This window comes from Pararge aegeria, chromosome Z (genome assembly GCF_905163445.1).
Source record: "Pararge aegeria chromosome Z, ilParAegt1.1, whole genome shotgun sequence".
NCBI lineage: Eukaryota > Metazoa > Arthropoda > Insecta > Lepidoptera > Nymphalidae > Pararge > Pararge aegeria.
Window position 1 is genome coordinate 20,560,912 of NC_053208.1, and position 25,445 is coordinate 20,586,356.

Consider the following 25,445-nt stretch of genomic DNA (forward strand, 5'->3'; position numbering starts at 1 on the left):
AGCAACATCACCGACGATGACGAAATAAGACCTCTATATTTTTGTTGTGTGACAATTCGTTAAAAGATTTCAGCAGCTTGTTTAACGAATTAATCTGATACCTTGTTAATCATATTAAATATATGCTGTTATGCCAACATTTTTATTAAACCAATTACAATTTACGAGTTATTTGTTATAGGTATATTCTATTGCTGTTTCCGTGAATTTACATTTAAGGCACTAATTAATAAATTCCTCAACCTAGTATAGTCCCACTACTGGACACATGTCTCCTCTCTTATAAAGACAGAGGGTTTTATAGGATAGATTCACTATACAATCCCATGTGGTTTGGATTGTATGCATAATATTTTTTTATAATAAAATAATTGGTAAAAAAAATTACCTATCTTCTTACTGTATTCAGTGTTTGTTTTTCGAAATAGTAGCATTATTAATAACTAGCTGACCCGTGCAACTTAGTTGCACCAAATCGGTTATTACCGTAAAACACAAATAAAATGACATCTTCTAAAAATGAATCCTAGCTAGATCGTACTATCTCATGCAATAGATACGCTATACTCTCGTGTAGCGTATCTATTGCATGTTTTAAACCACCCACGAACCCTACGCGCCAACGTAATCTGCTATGAAACTGCACCAACGCAAACCATAAAACAAAACCGGTTCTCAGCACGACCGTTTATATAGTCTTGTGATTCCGAGAATCATTGGGATGTCGCGACTGTACGTAAAAATGATTAGCCGCATTAAATTCATGCTTGTATATTTTGCAACCTATTGTGTCGCGGCAAGTGCTATTATACCTTCTTGTTTAGTTGTAATTTTATAAGATGGCTTAAATGTTTATTTAAAAGAGATTATAACGAGGCAATTTAAATAGTTAAATCTGTAACGAGTAATACATAGATTTTATGGGTTTCTTCAAACGTAGAATAGGTATACGACACTAATATTGAACCGAGAATTAAGAACATACAGAACCCTTATCCTGCATCGTGCATCGTGTCATTACTTCACATCCGCGAAATGACGCTACCTCACAAACATTCCCATTTTCCCCATTTCATAGTAAACGTTTAGATTATTAGAGGTGAAATAATTACTGTCTAAATGGAATTTAGTGACTAACCACATATTCCAAAAACACTTCTAAAGTGTAGTGGTATTTGATGCATCAATATTAGTCGTAGACACGGTTTCTGTATGTTCTTAATTCTTTGTATTGAGCAGAGGGGGTGAAGAACATGATGTATGATGCATTAAGGTAAGTGGTTAAAAGTACCCACTACTATTACCTAAATATGCATTCAGCCTGGCTAAATATATGGTGGCAGGCTAATCTGGAGTATGTTTTAGATGGCCTAATCGGCTTAAACGCGGTATCGTATCGGAACGCTAAATCGCAAGTCACCACATCAGACCAGAAAAATCCCCTCCAGGGATCAACCCGGTAACTCCCACTTGTAAGAGCACAGCTCTCACCACTTCGCTATAGAGGTCAAAAAACATTTGTTTTAGATGCCTAATTCATCATTAAATGTGGGGTGCCTCGATAGGTACTTAAAGTTAATCCTTAAAATTTACGGTTGTTTGGCGTAACAAGACAAATTAATATTTTTCGCCTTATTCTAAAACGCTTTCGCCTTCGCCTTTGTAGAAAAAACGATAAAAGTTTTAATACTTTGTCGAAAAACAATAGAAAAAAGGTAATAATAATACATTGAAAGGTTTGTTATAACGCATTATCTAGTTATCTTATTATCGTACAACCAGTTTTCACTCAATATTGAGATTTGAGACTTTTGAACAATTGAATCAATTAAATCACCGTAATGAGCCCCCAGACTTTGACAATTGAAAGTGCCATTTTATGAAATTAGTATTTATCCTCCGGACGCTGCGTAATGGTGATGAAAAGGAAAACGTAACATAGTTATCGGCACTTCTTTTGACTTAAGCTGTCTGGGTGAGATCCCTAAAGCGAACCTAACCTAACCTCAGAAGACAGGACCTCAGACTTTAAGCGAGAAAAAGTTGTCTTTCGGAAATGAAACTACATATGTCGTTAATAAACTTACTTCGGCTGATCGAAGTCAAAGCACGATGAATAGATATTCAGCCTTCGAACTTCTTAGGCGAAGAAGGAACGGTGGCGTTATTAAGAGACCGTCTACGCAAGCATATAGGGCTATAGCGTAGAGTCACTTAATAACGCCACCGTTATCACTAAGAATAAAGATATTTGCCTGAGTAAAAAATTCTTACGTAAGTGTCGACAATAATTTACGTGAATAGTTACCTCGAAATTAATTATCTGTGACCAGTCAAAACGTGAACTGTGAGTTCAACGATATTTTTTGTCGCGAACTCAGCGAATTGTGCTCGCACCTAATTTGAACGGAAATAAAACTAATTATAGTTTTAAGCTCTTTTTATTGGAAGATTATGAATAAAAGTGGTTAAAGGGTATGTAGCTGCTTTGCGCAGTCCTCGTCTCTCATAAAAAAGAGGGTCTCAAAACATAATATATGGGCAATTTTTCCACGCAACACGCTTTAGTGTGGGTTAGTGATCATAACCTGGCATACGGCTTAACCTGCTCTACGAGGCAGGTTAAGCACGTTAAGCTGGAAATCACCAACTCAGACTGGTACTGAGATTTTTTCGTCTGAAAAACCCTATATAGTACAGTACAGTACTGTTGAATGAATTAATATATATATATATTATAATTCCCCAGGTGCTTGATCCAGCTGGAATTTAGGTACCTGCTTCAGCTGGAATTTAAATCGGAAAAAATTTACAAAGTGCCAGCGCAGTATTTTTTCAAAATCTCTAAACCTTATACTGTACAATAAACATACGAGGCAATGCAAGAATAGAGAAGTTCATTTTATAGTTTTCATTTGGCTTTTACGTAATAGGTACTTTGTAAATCCAATAACCGCTTACCTCTTCTTAAGCCCTGTTATCTACAACTATAGATAAGTAGCGTTTTTATCTATTATTTCAGCCTAAAAACGTCTGTTTTTATTAGTTTTTACGTCACAATGTTACGTAGGTTTTATAGAGGACATGTAGACATGTGCTGCATTATACTCAAGACATTTCGGTTTTCAAACCATATTGAATAAATCGTGGTAACTATATGACGACTTTACGATTGATGAGTTTCTTAACGACAAGGCTGCTTTGAAGCAGGCTCAGCTCTCATTTCTCACAAGATTGTGAATTTTAAAGATTGTAAACTGTAAAACGATGTTTAAAAAGAGCAATCTGCTGAGTTACTTGCCAACTCTTCTCTGTGGAATCTGCCTTCCGAACCGGTAGAGTCACTACAAACATACTGACTTTACGTATTAAAAGTGCTTATAAACTGGGCCTACTTAAAATAAATGAATTGTGAATTTTTTGAATGTACTGTTCTTGCTTTTTTGACGTGTGGCTATTTATGCTTTATCATAATTCTTAAGTATGTTTTCAGGTTTTCCCTTCTTTTTACGAAGCAACTCAACATAGTATGGAGTGATTAACCGTTTGTTCGAGAAACCAATCTAAAGCTTAGTGATTTTAATATTAGTCGTGTACACGGTTTCTGTACATCCTTAATTCTGTGGAGAGAAAAAATCACGGGAATTACTAGTTACGATAAGTAGGTTTGCCTTGCCTGCCTTTTATAATATCTTTACATGGTCAATGTTATAACATAACACTTGTGTTGCTAAATATTTTATCTGTTTATGCATTTATATAAGGAAACAACCGAATTAATTATTGGCTTACTCATCGACGCCCGAAACCCTTGGACGTAAACTAAGTACCAGCACAGAGGCAATAATATCGACAGGGAGAGATCACATTGTTCAAAATTTCCCTTTGGTTAGGAAACAAAGTTTTTCTTTATACTATTAATTGGCAGAGAACAACACTTCGCAGTGCATGCCGGCAACACGTGCGAAACGTGCTGCCCTGTGTCCACCAACCTGAGGCGCAGTTGTTGAACCTCACGTGCCTGTAAATTTACCGACAAACACGCACTTCAAACACGCGGAACAGCATTGCAACAATGCTGCTTTGAGGGAGAAATAAGCATGGCGGTAGTAGGTACTTCCCAAAAAGCTGTACTACTACCAAAATGGATTTATATGTTGCGTAAAAATTGGTTGTCTGTAAAGTCGGCTTACTGACGATGACGTGACAACGTCGTAAGAAAATACTGATGGAATGGTTACATTTTTCAAAAGAAAATTTTAATTTTATTTGTTTGATAGATATTATCGTTGCTATAAACAATTGACACCACATTCACTTTTCGCTGCACTTCATCCTTGCTGAAAACATGAAAATGTATTATTGTATAGAAGCTGTCCACGCGGACGCATCGCTCACTTAAGTAGAGAGAGACAGATGTCGAACGCGGAGGCCGACTGTGCCTCTTTGTCGCTCGTTCCGCGCTCTCGCTTTCACTTCAAGCCTTGAATGGAACGCCTCAGAGCGAGGTAACGCCTTATACGTCATGTTTTTTCGTGCGTGCAGCCGGCTCCATCGAATTAAAAGACGTTGTCACGACAAAAAGAAACTTTATATTTTTAAATATAACAAGGATTATTCCATATATTATTATATTCCATTATTATATTAAATAAATTAATCCACTCATGGTTATTATCTATATGCCAATCATTAACTAACGTGTTTGCATCCTCATTGCTATAGAGTATAATGCACCTTGTAGATACGGCCGCTGCACTTAGATTGAGCAAACACATATCAAAATAGGCCAGCCGGGTTATCACGACTTATCTTTGTGCCATACAGCTCTATTGTGTATTTTTGACTCATTAATTTCCTTATAGGTAATGTTGTTCTTGAGCGCTTCATTGCAAACTCACTCACTTCGAGTATATATAAATGATTTTTTTTTTATATCTGCTACATATTCGGCCAATTCGTGTAGGTACGTACTTATGAAAGATAATTTTTTTTCTGTCTTACCTAGTTTATATATCCTTCAATGACTTTATAGTTCCTAAAATCTTCTCAGGCAACGCTTTTTATTTTCGTGAATAGATAAATATGCACCATCTGAATTATTATAACCTACCTACTAATGTCCCACGGCAAGGCTCAGATCTCTTCTGTTATAGGAGAAAAGGTTTAAAACCCAACACGCTGCTCTAATGTACGTTCACGGAGTTTAAAGGTTATGAGCAAATATTTGTAATAACAAACTAACGTTATACTAAACGACAATAAAAATACTAAGATATATAGTAGGATAGTTCTGTCCACTTTCCCCCTGTTTTTCATCAAACTTCAATGAAAATACATATAAACCCAGCTATGCTTCACTGTATCCAGTCTGATATTCAAAACAATTTAATAACCTTTATTCAATGTTGGGTAAAAAATTCCGAGTTTCATAAAATATTATGTCAGTTTAGTATGTTTAGTTATACAGCACCTAATGAAACACTTACCTATAATAGCAAAGTTCGAAACCTTTCCCCACAGCCAAGCGAAAAAAATACCAACCTAATACCGTATTCGTGACGAGCATTCGCAAAAAACGATTTTCAGAAAAGAGGTTTGTAAGACGTTTTATTATCCACGACGGAACAGAGCATTTGTCTGTTTGTTTGTACTTACTTAACTTGTTATCTTCAAAATAACACGTTTATGACATAGATATCACCATAGAGAAGATTTCTAGATATATATTACGCTAAGACAACGATTTGAAATAAAACAAATTATACTGTTTCTCGTCCAAAGAAGTTGAGTAATTTTTGAACGAGACTTGGAAGTGAAATTTTATGGTCACACTTGGGCACGTTTATTTAGGGAGAAGCATTATAAATGCTCCCTGAAGCACGTGTTCTGACACCACCATTACCTTCACAATTTTTGGCCCTACTCAAGATTTGAACAAAGGAACTCGTACAGGCACTTTTTTCATTTGTAACAATGTTTTTTATTGAGTACCTACCCAGATCCTGCACTTAAACATTCAAAACAAATATTCTATTATAATCGCGTTTCGTATAGATGATACGAAAACCAATATTATACAGTAAGTAGGTTGTATTGCCAGCTCGATTTTATCTGTAAAATCTTTCATATCGGAAACATAATATCGCTATCAGCTGCGTACTTTAGTTGATGAACTATTCAACTCATTGATCTATTTAGAACAAAATTTTCGAGGCCGGAAAAATATTTAATAATTTATAGCTTACGAATGACTAGTCGGCAGTGCGTTTGTGTACTTTCATCTGAGTATTTAATAGCAGTAATAATAATAGACCATACCGTCATTAGTGGGCTTCTTATTAGACCAATACCAGACGTTTAAATTTGAATTCTCATGTACGCATCAAAAGTGCCACCTATGGGCCTGCTTGAGATATTTTTGACTTTGACTTTGACTTTACTACTTTGCCCTAATAAGCAAGGAAGATAAAAAATCTTCCGAATCTTCTGAATTCTAATCGATATTTGCAACATACAAAGTTACATCGTGTTAATCTACCTATACCTATTTATATAGAATTCTCTGTATTGCAGATATTTTGAATTGTGTTCGCCAAAACTGTATTTTTTTATTTTGTCTGCCTGTCTGTCAGTTTTTATGTATGTCTGTCGTTCAAATAATTATTTTTGTACTGGATACTATCAGTTTTGGTTTGCCCAAATTTCGTGTAGATCTGATGTCGAGTGGATAGCAGAAAACCTCTCACTTTAGGCTTAGCGATACTGAATACATGAAGTATTGCTACACTTACGCAATTACGTATTCAGTACCTTAGTGCTCCCATCCATTTAGTAACTTGGATCAAAGTTGCTTAGCCTTTTGACTTGTATGTAGCGCTGCTGTTATTCCACACATTATTTGCAGTAATTTGATGTACGGAAGTAACTTTACGCTTAGTATCAGATTAATTGAGGTAGGTGAAGACTATGTAACAGTGCGCTGCGTCCGGACGGACAGATGGTCTGTCCGGACGCAATCAGAATCAGATAGCATAGCATAGCATAGTACTTTACCAAATATAATGATATAAGTAAAAGAATACAGCATATTTTCAAGGTTAGGAGTAATCATCCGATATCTTTAAACGAGTAATTCTTGCATATATATATATATACAAATTAGCCCGACAGATGGCGCTGGGGTCCGCTAGTATATATATACTGTTTTGTTTTTTATAATAAAAAACAGAAACAGTATATATATATATATATTAAAAACAATACTAGCGGACCCCAGCGCCATTTGTCGGGCTAATTTGTGAATCTAAACCGTCCAGGGTGCCACCCAAACGTATACCAAAAAATTCATTCAAATCGGTCCAGCCGTCTAGGAGGAGTTCGTTCGTGACATACAGACGCACACAAGAAATATATATATAAAGATATATATATACATATAATTGGAATCTCGGAAACGGCTCCAACGATTTTCAAGAAATTTAGTATACAGGGGGTTTCGGAGGATTCTTTTTTAGAAAATGACATTTTATTCGTGTTCTCCGGTAATAACCGATTTGGTGCTTAAATCACTTAGCGGCACGTCTTTGTAAGTATTGAGGTAATGTCGATTATTACATTCATTAACTTGAAACCAAAGCTATGAGGGTTCCAAATATGTCCTGTTTTAGTTGCACCTTGCGGGGGTGTCTGGTTTACGCAGAGTTTGCAATCTGGGTAAATTTTAGATCTGGGTTTTGAAGCCAGCCCACAAATGAAGCCCACCGGAACGGCTGGCTTAGGTCTAAGATTTAATGGTACTCGGATATTTACGGTAACAGAGGTTTAATATTTCATTACGAGCCTCACCAGAAACTGCAATCGTTTAAGCACATGATTATAACTTTTCATATTTCATATTTTTCACTCTACTCTATTATAAGTTAGGTACGAATATAGTACTACTTGCTTAACACTAGCGGTTACTCGCTACTCCATCTGCGTAGAGCTGCTCAGAAATATGTTTCGCGCTTATTATTTTTACATAGGAAACACAATAAACCTCGATCCACCGCATTGCATCGCCTGCCCGGAAAGCTACGTTATCACTGGAGTTAATTTACTTTACTCCTAAGGGTCGCAGTTGTGTAATGGTAAATACCAATACCTTTATACTAATATTGTAAAGATTTGTTTGTTTGTTTGTATGTTGCTAACTAATTGATAAATTACTAAACCGATTTTAGTTATTCTTCAACTATATAAAAGCTATTATATTTCTGTAACAAAAACAATCAATCTGAAAAAACCAATTGAAACCTTTTAAAGTTCCAGAGATTAGCGCGGTCCGCAAAGAAACAGAAAGAGAAGAAAGAGGCAGCTCTGGGTCTCGGTTCATCAATAGGCTAAAGATGAGAAATAATAGTTTTGTGATTGGCATTGTATTATATGGTACACGAGCATACCTTCTATCCTTAATTCTTAAGGTACGTTAAACCACAATGTATTTTTTTTCTGCTTATAACTTCATGATACATAATATCGGCTTACTTGCTCTTCCTGCCCTTTTGAATTTGTAAATATTTTAATTAGGATCAGTTGTATAATCTACGTTTATGCCAGTTCGAAAACAAACGTGTCAATAATTTAAGTTAATTCAAAGATAACAATCTGTTAATTTAAATTCATCACAAATGGGATTCTTTAAAATTAAAGGTCATAAACACCCTTGGTCTAAGCCCCGGATCAGGACAATATAATTTGTAGGTTTTTTTTTCTCTAAATGTTCTGTACCACTCCGAAGTTAGTTAATTTGCGGTGTCCATGCCTATGTTTCGAGGTTAAGCTGTGGCTGGCTCCCTATCACAAAAATGTGATAACAATCGTTAAAGCCCGCCAACGAGCATTGTAGCAGCATGGTGGGACTAATTCCCTGTCACTATAGGAAAGGAGGCCTGTGCCCATCAGTGCGACTGGGACAACAATAGGCCTTGGATGATGAGTCATTTTCATGCTGATAGATAAGCTTGACCCACAATAAGACATAGCGGAAAATGATGATTTTGTCTAAGATGAAACGCGTTTGACTAGAAGATGCCTATTCACTCTTGCCATAAAGGTAGTTTATGAAAAGGAATGGAGAATGACAGTTGTACGAGCCGCTGCATTTCAGACTAATTGCAGAGCTGTACACGAGCACAACCCATTTTAAGTAGGTACCTAATTTCTACATAAAAAGTGTATTTATAACTTGTATTATTTCAGTGTGCATATTCTAACATAGTTTTCATAACCTCTGATGTATCGATACTAAATCTGGTGTGCCTGTTGGTTTCAAATAAAAAATTCTAATTTATTTTTTTCAAGTAGGCACTTTTGCAACGTCAAGTCTGTCTGTTTGTAGTGACTCTACCACCGGTTCGGAAGGCAGATTCTACCGAGAAGAAGCCGGCAAGAAACGCAGCAGTTCGTCATTTTCAACATCAACAATTTACATTTAACAATTTTTTATATTTTTCTATTAATGCTAGTTACCTATGTTCGTATCCAAATAAAGCTTGCAATAGGATTTTAAAGAGGCAAATTACCCAATGATTTCCTTGTTTGGAGTGAAACAGGTTTTCGAAAAGGATTTGGCACTTTCAAAAAACAAAATTGAATAAAACAAAACCGCAAAGTGCGAGTTAGACTAGCACACGAAGGGTTCCCGTACGATTATCTATAAAAATCGCAAAAAAGGTTTTTAAAAGTGATTGTATCATTAAATATTCTGTGCATATTTCAAGCGTCTACCTGTTGCCGTTATTAATATCAAGCAAAACTGTTGTCACGTATTTGTTTAGAATCTCGGCCGAAAAAACTCGAAATACGTAAACTGAAAAAAAATCAACTGTTTTACTATCACGGCTACCGAGATACCTCGTGAAAGACGGAATGACATACAGACAGACACACGGGCGGACGTACGGATGGACGGACGAAGTCTTGAAATCTTAGTAATAGGATCCCGCTTAGCCTTCGGGGAACTCTAAAAAACAGCCGAGCGAACGATGCAGTAACAAAATAACGCTTTTATTGACTGTATTTTCTGCTTCACATGAAGTGCATCTTAATTTTTTTACTCATGATATAAAAAATATCGGTATTTTTGTAAAAAAAAAGTTGTTGTTATTGTTTCATTAGTCAAAATTTTATTATATTTACTCAGGCTCAAGTTACTCTCACTAAGAGCACCTTTGCACGCCTCAGTTGCAAGTTTAACTTTCTTCTGTTATTTTGTATCATATTTGTGTGTGCAATGAAGAATTCAAATAACCAAGACTTCAATATTTTCAAATGTGTCAACCAAAATGATTTAACGATTTCTACCATCAGTTTTCCATAGTTGGTAATTGAGATGAATTTGACAGTTCAGCATTACAGTTGCATCGGAAAAAAATATCGGAAAAAATATCTGCCCATTCATCATGCGCTATTTGACAGAATTTTTTTCTGAGATTTTAAAACAGGAACTGGTGGATCCACTGAAATATAAGGCATTCGAATGAAAAGCCTAAAATATAAATATGTCATAAGTAAGTCCAGAATGACAGAATTATCAACCCATTTCCGGCCCACACAGAACGTGTATCAACTTATAATGGGTACAAATTAGGTTTTTGTCAACCGAGTACTCTAGCTAATAAAGCTTTTCTTAGAACGTTTTTCTTTACCGTTATAATAATAAATCTTTATTCCTTGGTCTTCTCGAAAAAAGCTTCGACCAACATCTTAGGAAGCTTTCGCTTGGTTGTTGGATCAAGGGTCGGATTTTGAAAGGCGCGTATTGTAAGGAGGTTCCTCACTCTGGAGCCCTGTCCGCCGGTTGCTTGGGCATTTAAAAGCCCCGGAGAAATGTATGTATTTTTTTATAAATTATAATGCTTTGTTATTATTTATGCCTTGTTAAGTTTTTTTTCTTACTTACTTAAAAATAGCTTAAAAGCTATTTTATAGTGCGTGTTAGAGACTGTTTTAAACGTTTAGATAGATGGGGTTGAAAACGGGAGGCCGCAAGATATAACAGATCTTCGCGGTGCGTATTAGAAACAAGGAAAGCTATTCGTACGCAAGGGATATAGGCTAAATAAGAGCGCATATCAGCACGATGCCTCGTGCTTTATCGATTTAAAAAAAAAATGATTTTTCGGAATATAAAGTATGCTATGCCGGTCTCAAGCTATACGTTCCATCAGAATCAGTTCAGAAGATGAGCCGAACATAGATAACAAATAGAGACACTTTATTACCTATTTATAATGATCTACTATAATACTGTAGTAATAAATAAGTAATAAAGTGAAGAGAAATAACCTGAAACACTTGATTGCATGATCCCGAATTTCAACCGGACAACAGCTGGTAAAATATTATCATTAATTATTTAAACTTCGTGATGAATTATGAAATTTGAGTTATTTACAATTATTCATTACCAAAAAGCAGCTACTTTTAGCTAAACAAAATGAAACGGTGGTCTGTACCTGCTTATTTTATTGTTTGATGAATATTATTTAACCAAAATGTCGTCCATAACTAGTCGTATGATTGCACCGTATAGATAGATACAGGGTGCTATTTTTGCAGCGGTTAGTGAGACGTAATTTTTTTCGTCCAACAATTGTGTTCAAATATTATCCTTACTAATATTATAAAAGCGAAAGTGTGTATGTTTGTTTGTCCTTTCTTTACGCGCTATAACTTAATAGCCAACCTACTTGATTTTTGGCATAGAGTTAGTTGAAAGAACGTGGTGTAACATAGGCTATTTGTTATCCCAGGAAAAAAAGTGTTAACCACGGGGTTTATAAACAAAACGTAATAAACGCGGGCAATAGCAAGTTCAAAAGCACAATAACTGACTTCAAAACAGAGCACTTTTTGAGTTTCAGATACTTAGAAGAATTATACTTTGAAAGCCAGGCTGGGTAAGAGCAACGCCGGAATAATGGTTTTTAAAAAAGATTATAACCACTGTTAGCTATTTTAAATATACACTGCTTGTTTGCTTTTAACGGATAACGGATTGCGGATCGAAAATCCTCAATTCGAATATGGCGTCAGGCAAATTTTTGCTGGTTAAGTATAAAGTCTTCTTGTCAAGAAACTCCTCGTATCAACCTGGAGTGCTGACATTTGCTTGTCTATCCTCATAACTTGGTGAGCACGATAAGCCATATTTCTACACACAAAATATTATAATCTAAATCGTTAAAAATCGTCAACCCTCTTAGAAACAGCGTAGTGGGTCAAAGTTCTAAATCGCTTTTCGCTATCATAATATCCTTGAGCCCAGAAGTGGGATTAATAATTTGCTCATGCTGAGAACGGATCTGTTTTGTTGTACTCTGACTGAACTCACAAAGGTTGCTTTGTGGTGCATTTGCTACTCTGGTAAAGTTTAGTGTGTAGGTAGGCATCAGTATCTACGCTAGTGCATTAGGAAATTCCTGTAAACTAGTCGTAAGTTGAAAATAAATAAATAAATAAATAAATAACTGCTAAAATAACTCCCTGTATAGGTTCATTCAAATAACATAATTATTTTATACCAAGAATGGCTCTTATCAATATAATATAATTGTGCAAGTCGGGTTGGGTCACTGTCGATAAACTGGACTGATAACTGTCCCAAAAATCAGAAGATGAAAAAATGTTTCTTACAATAATTATCGGGTACTAAAATTGGAAAATTGACACAATGAGACTAGCGATGATAACACAGCGGATAACCTCGGGCAATCTTGGCACTTATGTGCGGTCACTTACTTTATAAGCAATGCCTATAGACCTATTATTTTTGTATAATTACGAAACCTATAGTTGGTTTTGACTTGAATGTTTACGCAATAGCAACAATGGAGCCCTGTAAAAGAAACTGCGGGTGCTCCGAGCATGTCGTGTACGCGTAAAACTTTGTACACCAGAACAGCATCAAGAGTTGAAGTTAAAATGTTTTGTTCACAACATACATATAAAGTGAAAAGCTTACAAATGAGTCTAATGCAAACATAAACTTCTCGAAAGGGTCCGGAGTAGTGTCATGTGATGCTCAGATAGACTGATTTTGCGATTAAAATAACATTACAATTGTAACCCTTGGGACCGTAAAGTGGCGGTTATGTCACCAAAAAGGCCACGAAGAATAATTGACGTCAAACAGGCAATCGATCGTGGGATATGGGGAAGAAGACTAGAAGATACATCATTTTTTAAATTTCATTGTCTGTTTTTACTAAGTAATTGGTGCTCTAATTTTAGGAGCCATATTGGATTAAGAACAGTGTCACTCAACTACCACAAATTGTCATTCAAACCAAACGTGTATGAAAAGTTTCAGCTCAATCGGTTGTTTTAAAATTCATTTGCAAGATTTGACCTAAACAAACTTACATAGAAACAGTGCGAATTTAAAAAAGCTTGTAAAAATAGAGAGGAAGATAGGTAGGTGTAAGTATTTTGTATATTTTGCATATAATCATTAAGATCATATTCCTGCATATCTATACTAATTTTAATGTGCATAATATAGAACTGCGACTCCGATTAGAAAACAACTGGATTTTTGCAGCGTTGAAGGTCACAGCTCCAAACCCTTTCGCTCTTAAGAGGCTACAGGAGACCTTGTTGAAGAAATGTTTAAATAGTTTAAAAACACTTTGGAGTAGGCAGTTAGGTAATCGGTAGTATTGGATTGTAGTTATGAACTTTGTCTTGTTATTATCATAACTAAGAATTCGTCACAATTTATATAAATAGAAGTAACTGTAGGTATATTCTTAAATGCCACATAGATAAACTTTATTCTTTTAATCGAATTTATACCGAATAATTCTAATTATATTTTAATAAACGTTATCTAGTTGACGAAATAAAGAGGCTAAACGTAAGTTGTTATTATTATCTAATTATTAATTTACTTATCTTTCATCTATGTTCTATGAGTGTATAAGACTTTGTCTTGACTGACTGAAAGACAACCTACAGCCCCAACGACTGAACGAAGAAACTATTTGAGAGAATATTTTGAGAGAATATTTTTGAGTACTTTACGAGGTGTAGGTAAGATAGTATTTCTTTACATTACCTTTTAACTGTTTAAAACAGTAAAGAAATATTGTATAAAAGTTAACTTTATCAAGTTATATCTATCCAACTTGGTATTTAGTTAGGCTTTAGGTTAAAAAACAGCAACACGTGCTTCACATTTATGGAAAACTCTACCCAAATCGGATGAAATAGGCTATGGCATGGCAAATTATGAATTTTCAAGATATTTGACCGGCGCACTACAGCCACCAAAGTGAGAGTGGGTTAAGTCCACCACGCTGGCCCAGTGCGATTCGGTGGACTTCACACACCTTTGAAAACATTATGGAGAACTCCTAGGTATGCAGGTTTCCTCACGATGTTTTCCTTCACCGTTGAAGCAAGTAAAATTTTAATCCCTTAGAATGCACATAACTTAGAAAAGTAAGAGATGCGTGACGGGGTTCGAACTCGCTCCCCCGAAAGTGAAGTCAAAGTGCTACCCACTGGGCTATCACAGCTGGATATTATAATCGATCATTTGTAATCCACGGCCTGGGTTAAAACGATATACAAATTAAAATTACCACAAACTTTAACTTTAAAATTATTATAATAATTGATAAGTTAGGTGTGTGATTTCTTTGACACAAATAACAAGGGCCCAGGGTTAAGTCTTGTAAATAAGAAAGGTCGATACAAAACATATTATAAGATTGTTTAAAGGTACATTGCAATATAAGTAGAACAAAAGAAATTACATTTTTTATCTTACACTTTTGACCCTTGCTACAGAAAAATAAAACACGTCGTTTGACATCGGGAAATGACCTGTCCTATCACAAGCAGAGATAGCATAATAATTCTGAATTCAGGGTAAATGATAAAAAATTAAATTGCCCATACGCGCGTAAAAATGTATCATTGCATTCATTACCAGCTTCTCGCTCTCACTGCAGATACCCGTAATCACAAACGACCGTACTACGAAGTCTCACAATGCATCCTAACACGCAGTGTATTTAGGTCATCATATTATAAAAAGACGATATCACGTTATCTTTCCACGTTGCAATGTTATGCGCCATGGGCATCATCAGAGCGCTTTATAGCTATTTCCACATATTCGGTATATAAATGAGGAGATCCGTGGGATAGCTCAATAAGTTAGCTTAAGTGACAATGGATTACTGGACGATAGACGTAGAGTCCCTAGGCACTAAAGGCAACAGACACCGGACAGCATCAAGGTATAGCTGACTAAAGTGGCACTAAAAGTTAGTGCCGTTATTTTGAGCGAAAGTCCCTTAAAATGATTCAGTTGTAAATTTATATATAATAATTGTCCTTAAACCATAACTAATATGCTGGGCAGAGGTATAATATCTGATATAGCAGCGAGGAATACTAAGGAGCTAAGCTGCAACGCTGCAAACTTTATTAATTTGTATAAAAATAAAATGGTGAATACAAAAGTAATATTTTTGTAAGTTAATATAATATTTAAAATAAACCTATGAGATAAAAATAGATGATTTAACACCGCGCTGAGGTGGACACTTCATAGAGCTGGGAAACCAAAACGAGCAAAAGCAGTGAATATTTTATTTTTATAAAATTAATAATATGGAATCGGTCACTTCAGGGAATTCGTTGATCCACATTAAATACCAACTAGATACCTCAAAGTTTACAGAGATATACGATTATGGATATACGATTTCTACAAAAAACAATCTTTTTCTTTCTAGTTTACTTTTTAAACCTATCTTTTAAAAGTACTGGCAACCTAACCAAAACATACTACATATTATAAGTCTGTACTGTTGTTTCAACTAGTCAGTTCGTACCCAAATATAAACAATAAGTAACAAAAACGTCTACATTTGCGCAACGCCTGTGTTAAAGTTCTAAACCAAAGTTCTAGTTATCTTACAGCGATTTCTAAATTGGTAGCCAAAGTGTACAAAGTTAACTAGTTGCAGGACTAACTTCTCTATACCTATTTTAGTGTGTACGGAACACATCACGTACTTTATCGGTCAACCAAGTCTATCAGTTATATTGTAACGAATGCTACAAAAATAACTTTTAAAACTCATACTATTATTGAGTTACGAATATATAAACGCATATCTTATATCTTATATAAAGCTGAAGAGTTTGTTTGTTTGTTTGTTCACTTGAACGAGATCTCAGGAACTGCTGGACAAATTTGAAAAAGTAAATATCAAAATCGGGTACTTTTCCTTTTGAGAGCTTCCGCTGCGTGCTCTGCGGTTAAAGTTTCGATAAAATTATTTTTCACAAAGTTACCCTTAAAGAGTTCTAAAAAAATTGCATTATATGTCTATTTTATATACAATCTATTCAGTCTATTGTTTATACAATCTATTCAGTCTATTGTATATACAATCTATTCAGTCTATTGTATATACAATCTATTCAGTCTATTGTATATACAATAGACATATGACCTTTTAAATAATTATTGTTTGAATCTTGAAGTTTAAAAAGAAATACCGAAATTAATATTAAGACAAAAAATGACAAAAAGTTATTTATATGACTCAGGGCCCCATCCATGTGTCTTCCCAGAATTATATGAACACATATTATTTTTGTACATATTATCACTAACAAATCAACATGAACTTTGAGTCTAAGATACGGATGTTGTAATATTCACGCGATAACTCCGAAATTGCAAAGGGGTTAAAAAAATATCATGATATAAAGCTAACGATAGCACACCACATGCAAAATTCCGAGAATACTGAACACAATACAATCTCGGCCAATTGATAACCTTTTTTAGACATGCCGAGGACAAAACACATTGAGAAAATAAAGTAAAAATACGATCTCTATGTGTATCTTAATGCCGTGAGATCTCATGTTTTCTCAAGGTTTTATTTACCGATTTAAAAATCAAACGTAAATCAAACCTCTGATCGGTCAAAAAATAGAAAAAATAAAGTCGGTATAGCGGCTGTTAAGTTTTAAAATAATGGATTGTTCATTTCTCATAAATTCTACTTTAATATTATATATTGCCTCATAACAGTATACTCAAAAGTCTCAAGAAAAAAGTTCCACATCTTTCTAACACAGCGAAACCTCACCCGACCTTATGGGGACTTTTTTGTACTTAGTTAAATGTTACTTTTAATATTTCTGGTGCCTATTAGAGGTAAAAAAAATATATATTTTGTAGCACAAAATGCAATCTCACCGGTTAAGGGGGTATGGCAGTTATATTAAATAATATAACTGCCATACCCCCCTGCTGCCATAAAATAATATATCGTACCGAAACGCTTAATCACTTGACACCACGACGTGGTCGGTACGGTGGTAACTAGCCATGACCGAAGCCCCCACCAGATAAAATCTCATATCTTGTCCCAAAATAAAAATCACTACAAACTTGACATTAAATTTCAAGATTGACTATAAAATAGGCCTACTAAAAATGAAAAAATGAAAATTAAAATAAACACGTCTTTAAAAATCTTTTCATATACTAAAACAGGCCTAATTGCAAGGCAGATACTCCTTGCACGATATAGTACAGTATTTCTGTTACAACGAAATATAAACTTTCAGCACGTGTAGAGTTATTTAAATTATTAAAACAATCATAACATTGCACTCACTAATTAGCCTGCATGATTCGAGTAACGTTATACCTGTCATGTAGTATATCAAAAATATACGAATTTATTTTTTATATATAATACTAGCTTCTGCCCGCGACTTCGTCTGCGTGGACTTCTCTGCGGGTCTAAAGCTTGTCTCGTTAACATTTTTTAATTCCACGGGAACTATTTGATAGATCGGTATAGAAAGTACATGTGATTTTCCATAGGCAAATGTAACATGCATACCAAATTTCAAAGCTGTCTGCCCGCGGCATAGCTCGTAATCAATTTTCAATTTTCCCTCGGGAACTACTTTTCAATAATATTTAATAAATAAAAAATCTGTGTTCTAACTTTAAATAGGATATTTCGCGAAAATAAGCATATTATCAGGTTTTCTTATTAGCAAATTAACTTAAAATTATTTTCTAAAATCTAACTATTTAATTTTAAGTAAAAGTAACAAAAATAATTGAAGTTACAGACCTATGAATTGATATATTTAACACATTTTTCATTTCTTTTTGGACCCAATTCTGAAGTCCAAGCAGACGAAGTCGCGGGCAGAAGCTAGATCACGTCACGTCGCAACAATTGAATTTATTTGGCTGAAATTTGTTACAGAGATCGATTGTGGTCTGGAATAGCACATAGGATACTTTATATACCGGGAAATAAGAAAGTGCCTGCGAGAAAGAAAACCTTAATCTACGCGAACGAAGTCGCGGGTATCAGCTAGTTGAATAAAAAAGACAAAGTATGGTGCTTTCATTATAGGGATCTAAAGCTCTACTGTAATCAGATCAGATAATGAACGGTGGGAAACTTATCAATAAAAAACTAAAGTATCTGTTTACGTACTTGGAAGCTAGAAGTTGTTTGCTTGCAAGAGATTGCTGTAAACGATAAGACCGCCAAATTTAATATATCTATATGATATGAGCATAAAGTATCAAAATATCTATACCTAGATATTTTGGTATTGTATGCTCGTGCATTAGTTATGCGTGTAGTTTAAAAAGTGTATGTTATAAATTCACACAACTTTGTCACCACGGTTATTATAACTTCTTCCTCTTTTCGGTTTCTCCACCTGGTTAGGGTTTTTTTTTCAAAACCAACGTTTTTTTTTAAATAAAATTCTTATTCGACCAAAAACCGCGAACTAAGGTTTTTGGTTTTTCATGAATCCTGCGGGAACTGTACATTTCCCCGGGATAAAAAAAACTGCATATATGTTAATCCAGGGTATAATCTATCTTCATTCCAAAATTCAGTAAAATTGGTTCAGTAGTTTTTGCGTATAAGCGTAATAAAAATTCATTCATCCATACTAACTTTCGCATTTATAATATCAGTAGGATATCTTATATCTTTAAACGAGCAATTCTTGTAACTATATATATAATTGGAATCTCGGAATTGGCTCCAACTATTTTCATGAAATTTAGTAACTATACAATAGGTTTAGGGAGCGATAAATCGTTCTAGCTAGGATTCATTTATATTGGAATCTCAGGAAAAACGGCAAAAATATCCTTTTTGAGAGATTCTAATGCGTGCGATGCGTGAACGGTAAACGTTACGCCAAACGACGGAAGTATGTAGTAAGTATATCGGAATTGTCGGAATTGTTGTTTCTTTAAAGTTCTATAAAACAGTCCGCGACAACATACGAATATTTTTTTAAGTCGGCTCATTCGCGGACGAAGTCGCGCGGGTCCGCTAGTTAATCACGATACGATCTTTTTTATTACTCAAAAGCCTAATAAATAAAGCTACAATTTTTAAACGAGTTTTAGCTGAATAAACTAGCCAATAATGTAACGGGACGTGGGAGAACAATCGAGCGTTAAAGCTAATGTTTACTTCGACACGAAATAGTCCCTTTAATACAGAGTGAGGACGATGTGGCCTAGTTGCAAATCTACGTTACGCTGTAGTCAAAGTCAAAGGCAAAGTCAAAAATATCTTTATTCAAGTAGGCCCATAGGTGGCACTTTTACAAGAAGAAGCCCACAACAAACGTAGCCGGGTGTTTTTTTTTTGTTATCACCATCTCACAATGTCATTTAAAATTATTAAAAGAGCAACCTGGTTAGAGCAATAATTCACACCCAAGCTTTTTTATCGATTACGTAGACCTTTATACTATAATAGGACTTTTCTATAAGCTTACGTTTAATACAAACTTTGAACTTCTTAAGAGACATCTCCAAGATATTGATATCTTGGAGATGTCTCTTAAAAAGTTCAAAGGGTAGTTTATTGTAGGTCAAAATCATTACCATATCCTGAGTTAATTGATTAATCATGTCACAAGTAAAAGTAATATTAAAAAATAACATTATTAAGTAAAAGATAAGTTTAAAAGTTAAATTAATAAGTTACTACTTTTATTAATTTAAAAAATACTTAATGTAGTTACAACATTACGCTAACGGACCTAATTGCAGTACTTACAATAAGGATTTGTTAATTTAATTAAATATTAAAATATTGTTTTACTTTAGCCCACCAACCCACATCCACGCAGCTAGCGGGTACGTACGCTCTATATAATTCTCTTCTATTAGAATGGCATTTGCATAGGTATGGGGTATTAATCAATCCGATGGTGATATCCCTATATTTCCAGCCAGTGTTGCGTTATATTAGGATGTCCTACTACGTCCTTAATGAAATTTCAGTTGGATTACAAATTCGCTTCAGACTAATCGATTCTGTCACATACCTACATTTTAAATCCATATTCGTTACTTGGATATTCAAAACGTATGAATTGGAATAACTAGAATGTTTGTGATGTATTTTAACACTATGTCTCTTAAGTAAAATATCAAACTTTATACGATGCTTGTGATTATCTTGTTGTGATTCGCTGAATTTATTGATCACTCGCGAAGGAAATAGTGACAAAAATCATTGCGATCGCCACACTACTGATGCCATTCTATAACACAGCATTGCGTTCAAGCAAAAATAAATTATATTTCGAACTCTGCAACCACGCATCCCTCAGTCTGATATTCGAACGATACACTGTTTGTATTCTGCTAAATTACAAGTCAATTCAAAGACTGCATTTCGAGTTCTGCGAACTCTTACTAACATGGGTACCTACGTTAAGCAGATTTTTTCCTATTAATTATATTACTAGTACATGTGCTTTTCAACAAAATATACCCCGACCTACCACGTCGCACTACACTCTTTCAAGAATTCAGATATAAAATGCAAAATAATAAAATTAGTAGCTTACAGACTATATTCAGTCGTAAGTATTCGAACCAAAATTTATGAACTTCACAAGAATACACTTGTAAATAGATTTAAACTACACAAACCAAATCACCGCACTATCGAGTTAAATTACCTACTTTTTGATGAATTGGATATTCATCAAAAATTGGAAACATAATTTTATTATTTTATCGAACAAAAGTGATTACGTACGTGCCACCCAATTGTTAATTTTATACACGTGACGAAAGTGGTTAATGCACGTACAACAAACACTTTGAACGTAAAAAGCTTTTAAGATCCTGTCCTATTTTAAGGCAAATTGAGTTTTCCGGTTCGAAGATAGTACATATTGGCCAAATTTTGCCGCCAGGCTGCGGTAGTAGGTACAGATAGATATAAGCATGTGTATCTCTAAGCACGCACTTGGTTCTTAAAGCTAATTGAAATAACGAATTCACATGCTATTCACGAGTGATATTTTTGTGCTTTGCAAGAGGGTTATTCGGGGTTTGGATCCATCTGGAGAACTGGTATTTTAAGTGGTTACAGCCGTGTCTAGTAACCTAAAGCCAAACCGTACTGTTAGGAAACCCGTTACGTAGTCGGCAACAATTGACAATCGTAATACATATTTTAATTGCCACGTATACGAATGCTGCAAAACTTGGGTTAGGTTGCCAACTGTATGAGAGGTCGTAATTATAATATATAATATACCGAGAACAAACCAATTACGGGTTTAGGATCGGTAACCTAACCCTCCAGGTTAGCTCGCTTGTAAATTCTAGCGCCAATTTATCAGGAATACACCATACTGTTTAGTACCTATCTTTATATATATATTTCTTGTGTGCGTGTGTATGTCACTGAACTCCTCCTAAACGGCTGGACCGATTTGAACGAATTTGTTTGTATGCGTTTGGGTGGCACCCTGGATGGTTTAGATTCACAAATCAGCCCGACAGATGGCGCTGGGGTACCAAAACTTGCTCCCATGATACGAATGGTCGGATTTGAACCAGGTGGTATTGCATTGTTCGCTCTCTCTCTACTTCATCGCTTTAAATACCTACACTGTGTGTATATTGGATTCATAGCGGATTATAGCTACAATTTCAATTGCATTGCAATTTCGTTCCATGTTTCTAGCTACGAATAAAACTAGTTGCATTCAGAATTGGAGTTTGATGTAAACCGCTTAATTATTTCCATAGGTATTAATTATATGTAGGTGAACAATTATACTAAGCGGAAATAAAAAGGTTTTGTACACAGTTCGGTAGAGAGTTTAATTATGAAATATCTTTTAAAAGAAGACGTAGGTACATAAGAAGGAATGCAAACACGTAGATGTAGTTTTTTTTTTTAATTTCTCTATATTTATATATGTTAAGTAAACAATTAGAAGCAAGAAAATTATAAAAAAACACGAACAAAATTTTCATATTTCATTTATATCCAGTGACATTCTAGATGATGAAAGGCTTCAAATCTGTTCGGGCATTAAGAAGCTATGGTGGAATAAAGAAAATCACATAAATTCACCATGAAACCAAGAAACCTGAATATAGACTAACTTTACATTACATACCGGTGGTAATCGTGTGATAAATAATAGAATCCTTAAAATTCAGTTCAACCGAAAACCCGCTATAATAGTAGTGTCTATGCCTTTTTTTGTTAAAAGATATTCTGATTATGTTTAAAACCACGCAAAAACCATCCATAGTTTATCTCCTGAGTTCTTGGAAACGGATGTTTGCTTAATCAAGGACATATTTAGTTTGTGCATGAATTCACACAAAAGGATTTCTTAACAATTTTTAGCTGCATAATTAACAATAATTATAGTCTTGCCTTAAAGCTGCGTTCAAACGTTATATAGATCTATTTATCTTCTCTGTGTAAGCGCTTTTTTATCCACGTTTTTGAAGGCAATCGACTAGGCTTTTTTTGTTAAATGTAAGATCTTTTTTATTAAATGAGCATTACAATTTTTTTAAGGCTTCCTACTTGTTTTTAACTTTCATTTAGCCCAGTTTTAGTTTTCTATAAAAGTTAAATTTCTTCGTAGTTCAGATTTTTAACTCTTATTTTTTTGTATTGAAACAAATACTTTTATTAATGGGTGGACTGGTGAAGTTGTGCTTCGATCAAATGACTGGTTTATTAACCGATAATCTGCATTCTTTACTAGAGACTGAGAAGTAAAACGAAGGTACTTATAATAGATTGGTAGTAAGAATACTTCATGGATACACGAACGCATTTCCTAGCCTGGCAATCAATAATATAATAATTATTCAGATTACACACAAATTAATGATAATATTGTGAAGACGTCGTAATTGAATATCATACTTAGTATAGATGTGACGAACAAAATTATCAAAATAAAAAAACTACTCCTGTGTATACCTCTCCCGGGTCTGTGCCCATCAGTGGGCCAATATTCAAATTCAAAATTCATTTATTTCAAGAAGGCACACTTTTAAGGAACTTTTCAGATTCAGTCGAATATAATAATGATAAAAACCATTAATTATGAGAACTAAATTCACTCTAATATATTATCACAACTGTAGTTTTACTGCGGTCTAACCAAAACAAAACAGACGTTTATCAATATTATCAGTGGGTCCCATGTTAGTATCTTAGTTCACTATATTGAACAATATCGAGGGCTCCTGAGAAATTGTTCTAAATTATTTGATATCTTTGAAACTTTTTTTTGTACACTATTGAAAGGTATTTGAATCAACTTTTTAACTTCTTTTACGGCGCAAAGGATGTTTTTAGTAACAATTTTGCGGTATAAATTTTAATTGAATATGCAATTGTAACATGTCATTTCAAAAAAAAGTTGCATCTGAATACATAATTATCATATTTTATGTTCGTAATAATCAATTTTGCTATAAGAATTAGGATTTTGAAAATAAATGCGTTAAAATTTAAAGTCTGTCTTAAAAGGTTTATGTTAACATTCTTAAATGAAATTGAAATATACCTAAATATCCTACTTAATTATTTTATTGAGGTTATACTACGATTGTAAATGACGATGTGATTTATTAATTTGCAGTTATGCTTTGAGCTACCTCGATTATATTGCTTCAGTAAACCTATAAAATACTTATATATCTAATTTCGCTTGCATAAGCTTAATGCAGAGGTACCTATTTGGCTTAATTTCATAACAATATTATACCTAAAACTCGCGTTGCTTACTTTGCAAACTCTGAGTCAGATTTTAGTTTGAAAACTTTTTTAATTTATAAAGTTCTAGGAACGTTATATTGATTAATAGAGTTACCTACGATACAAGTTAGTGAATACAAAACTTTTTTGTAAAGACGTCGGCTATACTCATTCATATATCAGAAAAATTTTAGAAGAAAATTCCAATAATTTTACTGTGAGCTAATATGTTAACCAATAATCTTAGAAAGAAATGCGTAAAATTTAAAAGCATTCAGCGATCAGTCGTTTGCAAAACCGGCTTTAGGGCACTGTGTTGTTTATTTTCAATTTGCGAAAAAAGTTTAGCCGTGCGAAAATATCTGGAAACCATTTATTTTACGAGAGGCAACTATTTATTAATTTCAGGTTTTTATATTATTAGAACGTATTTAATGTGTATTTTGATTTAAAAAAAGTTTTCACGTTTTAAGTTATGTTAGTAAAGTTTACGAATTCGCACAATGACAATTTATAATCACTTACCTTGGCGAGGAGAGTGACCAAGACGAGTAGGAGGGTCGTTGGGACCCTCATGATATTTTTTGAGTTTAGTTGTAATGGTGTAAAGTATATTCCGACCGACGGCAAACGCGGAGGCACCAACCGTGCCTCGCTAGCGTCGAACCGCGAATGGTTTTGAATCGCGCCGCGAGCCCGCTACCAACTTTTCGCCCCAACTTTAGAAGTGCACGCATCGCTTTACATCAAGATGCAAGCATCGGGTCGGCCGACGCGCGTCGGGCATGCGCTTTGTTGTTGGCATATTATTGGTGCCTTTTTTTAAACGGAACTCCTTCAGACAAAACTTTTTAACAAAAGAACTGATTTACAGTTACCTTGGATTAATTCAATAAACCGAAAGTTAATTTGTTATCTCCTTATAGTCAAAGTCGAAGTCAAATATTTTTTAATTCATCAGGCACATACCTAGATGGCACTTTTGATGCGTACATAACATGTTAAATATGAAATAGTTTTTGATGTTGTTTATTTATTTGTCGAGGGCAGTAATACAAAGTCCTGGCCACTGAAAATTAGTTTGGATTTTAAATACTAAAGAAGATTGGTACCAAGCCACGATGAAATCAAATAACAAAAAGGTACCAATACTTACTATTTGTTTAAGTTCTAAGACTAGGAGATAGTTCCAAAAGTTTTTTTAACGAGGTAGGTACCTACTTATGCAAGATAATTTTTTTTTACAACATTACACCCAATTTAAATAATCTGACTTTCTTACGTTTGTTGTTAGAGCCTTCGAATAAG

General features: G+C 34.4%; 1 protein-coding gene across 13 annotated transcripts in view; it reads right to left on the reverse strand.

Annotated features, from left to right (window-relative positions):
- Positions 1-24,802, reverse strand: part of LOC120636036 (basement membrane-specific heparan sulfate proteoglycan core protein-like) — a 223,810-nt gene extending 199,008 nt beyond the window's left edge. For all 13 annotated transcript variants that reach the window (XM_039907294.1, XM_039907292.1, XM_039907288.1 and 10 more), the window contains exon 1: positions 24,663-24,802. In XM_039907294.1, coding sequence (XP_039763228.1) covers positions 24,663-24,713 — 51 coding nt within the window. In that variant the 5' untranslated portion in view covers positions 24,714-24,802. The remainder of the gene's footprint in view (positions 1-24,662) is intronic.
- Between the last annotated feature and the right edge of the window lie 643 nt (positions 24,803-25,445).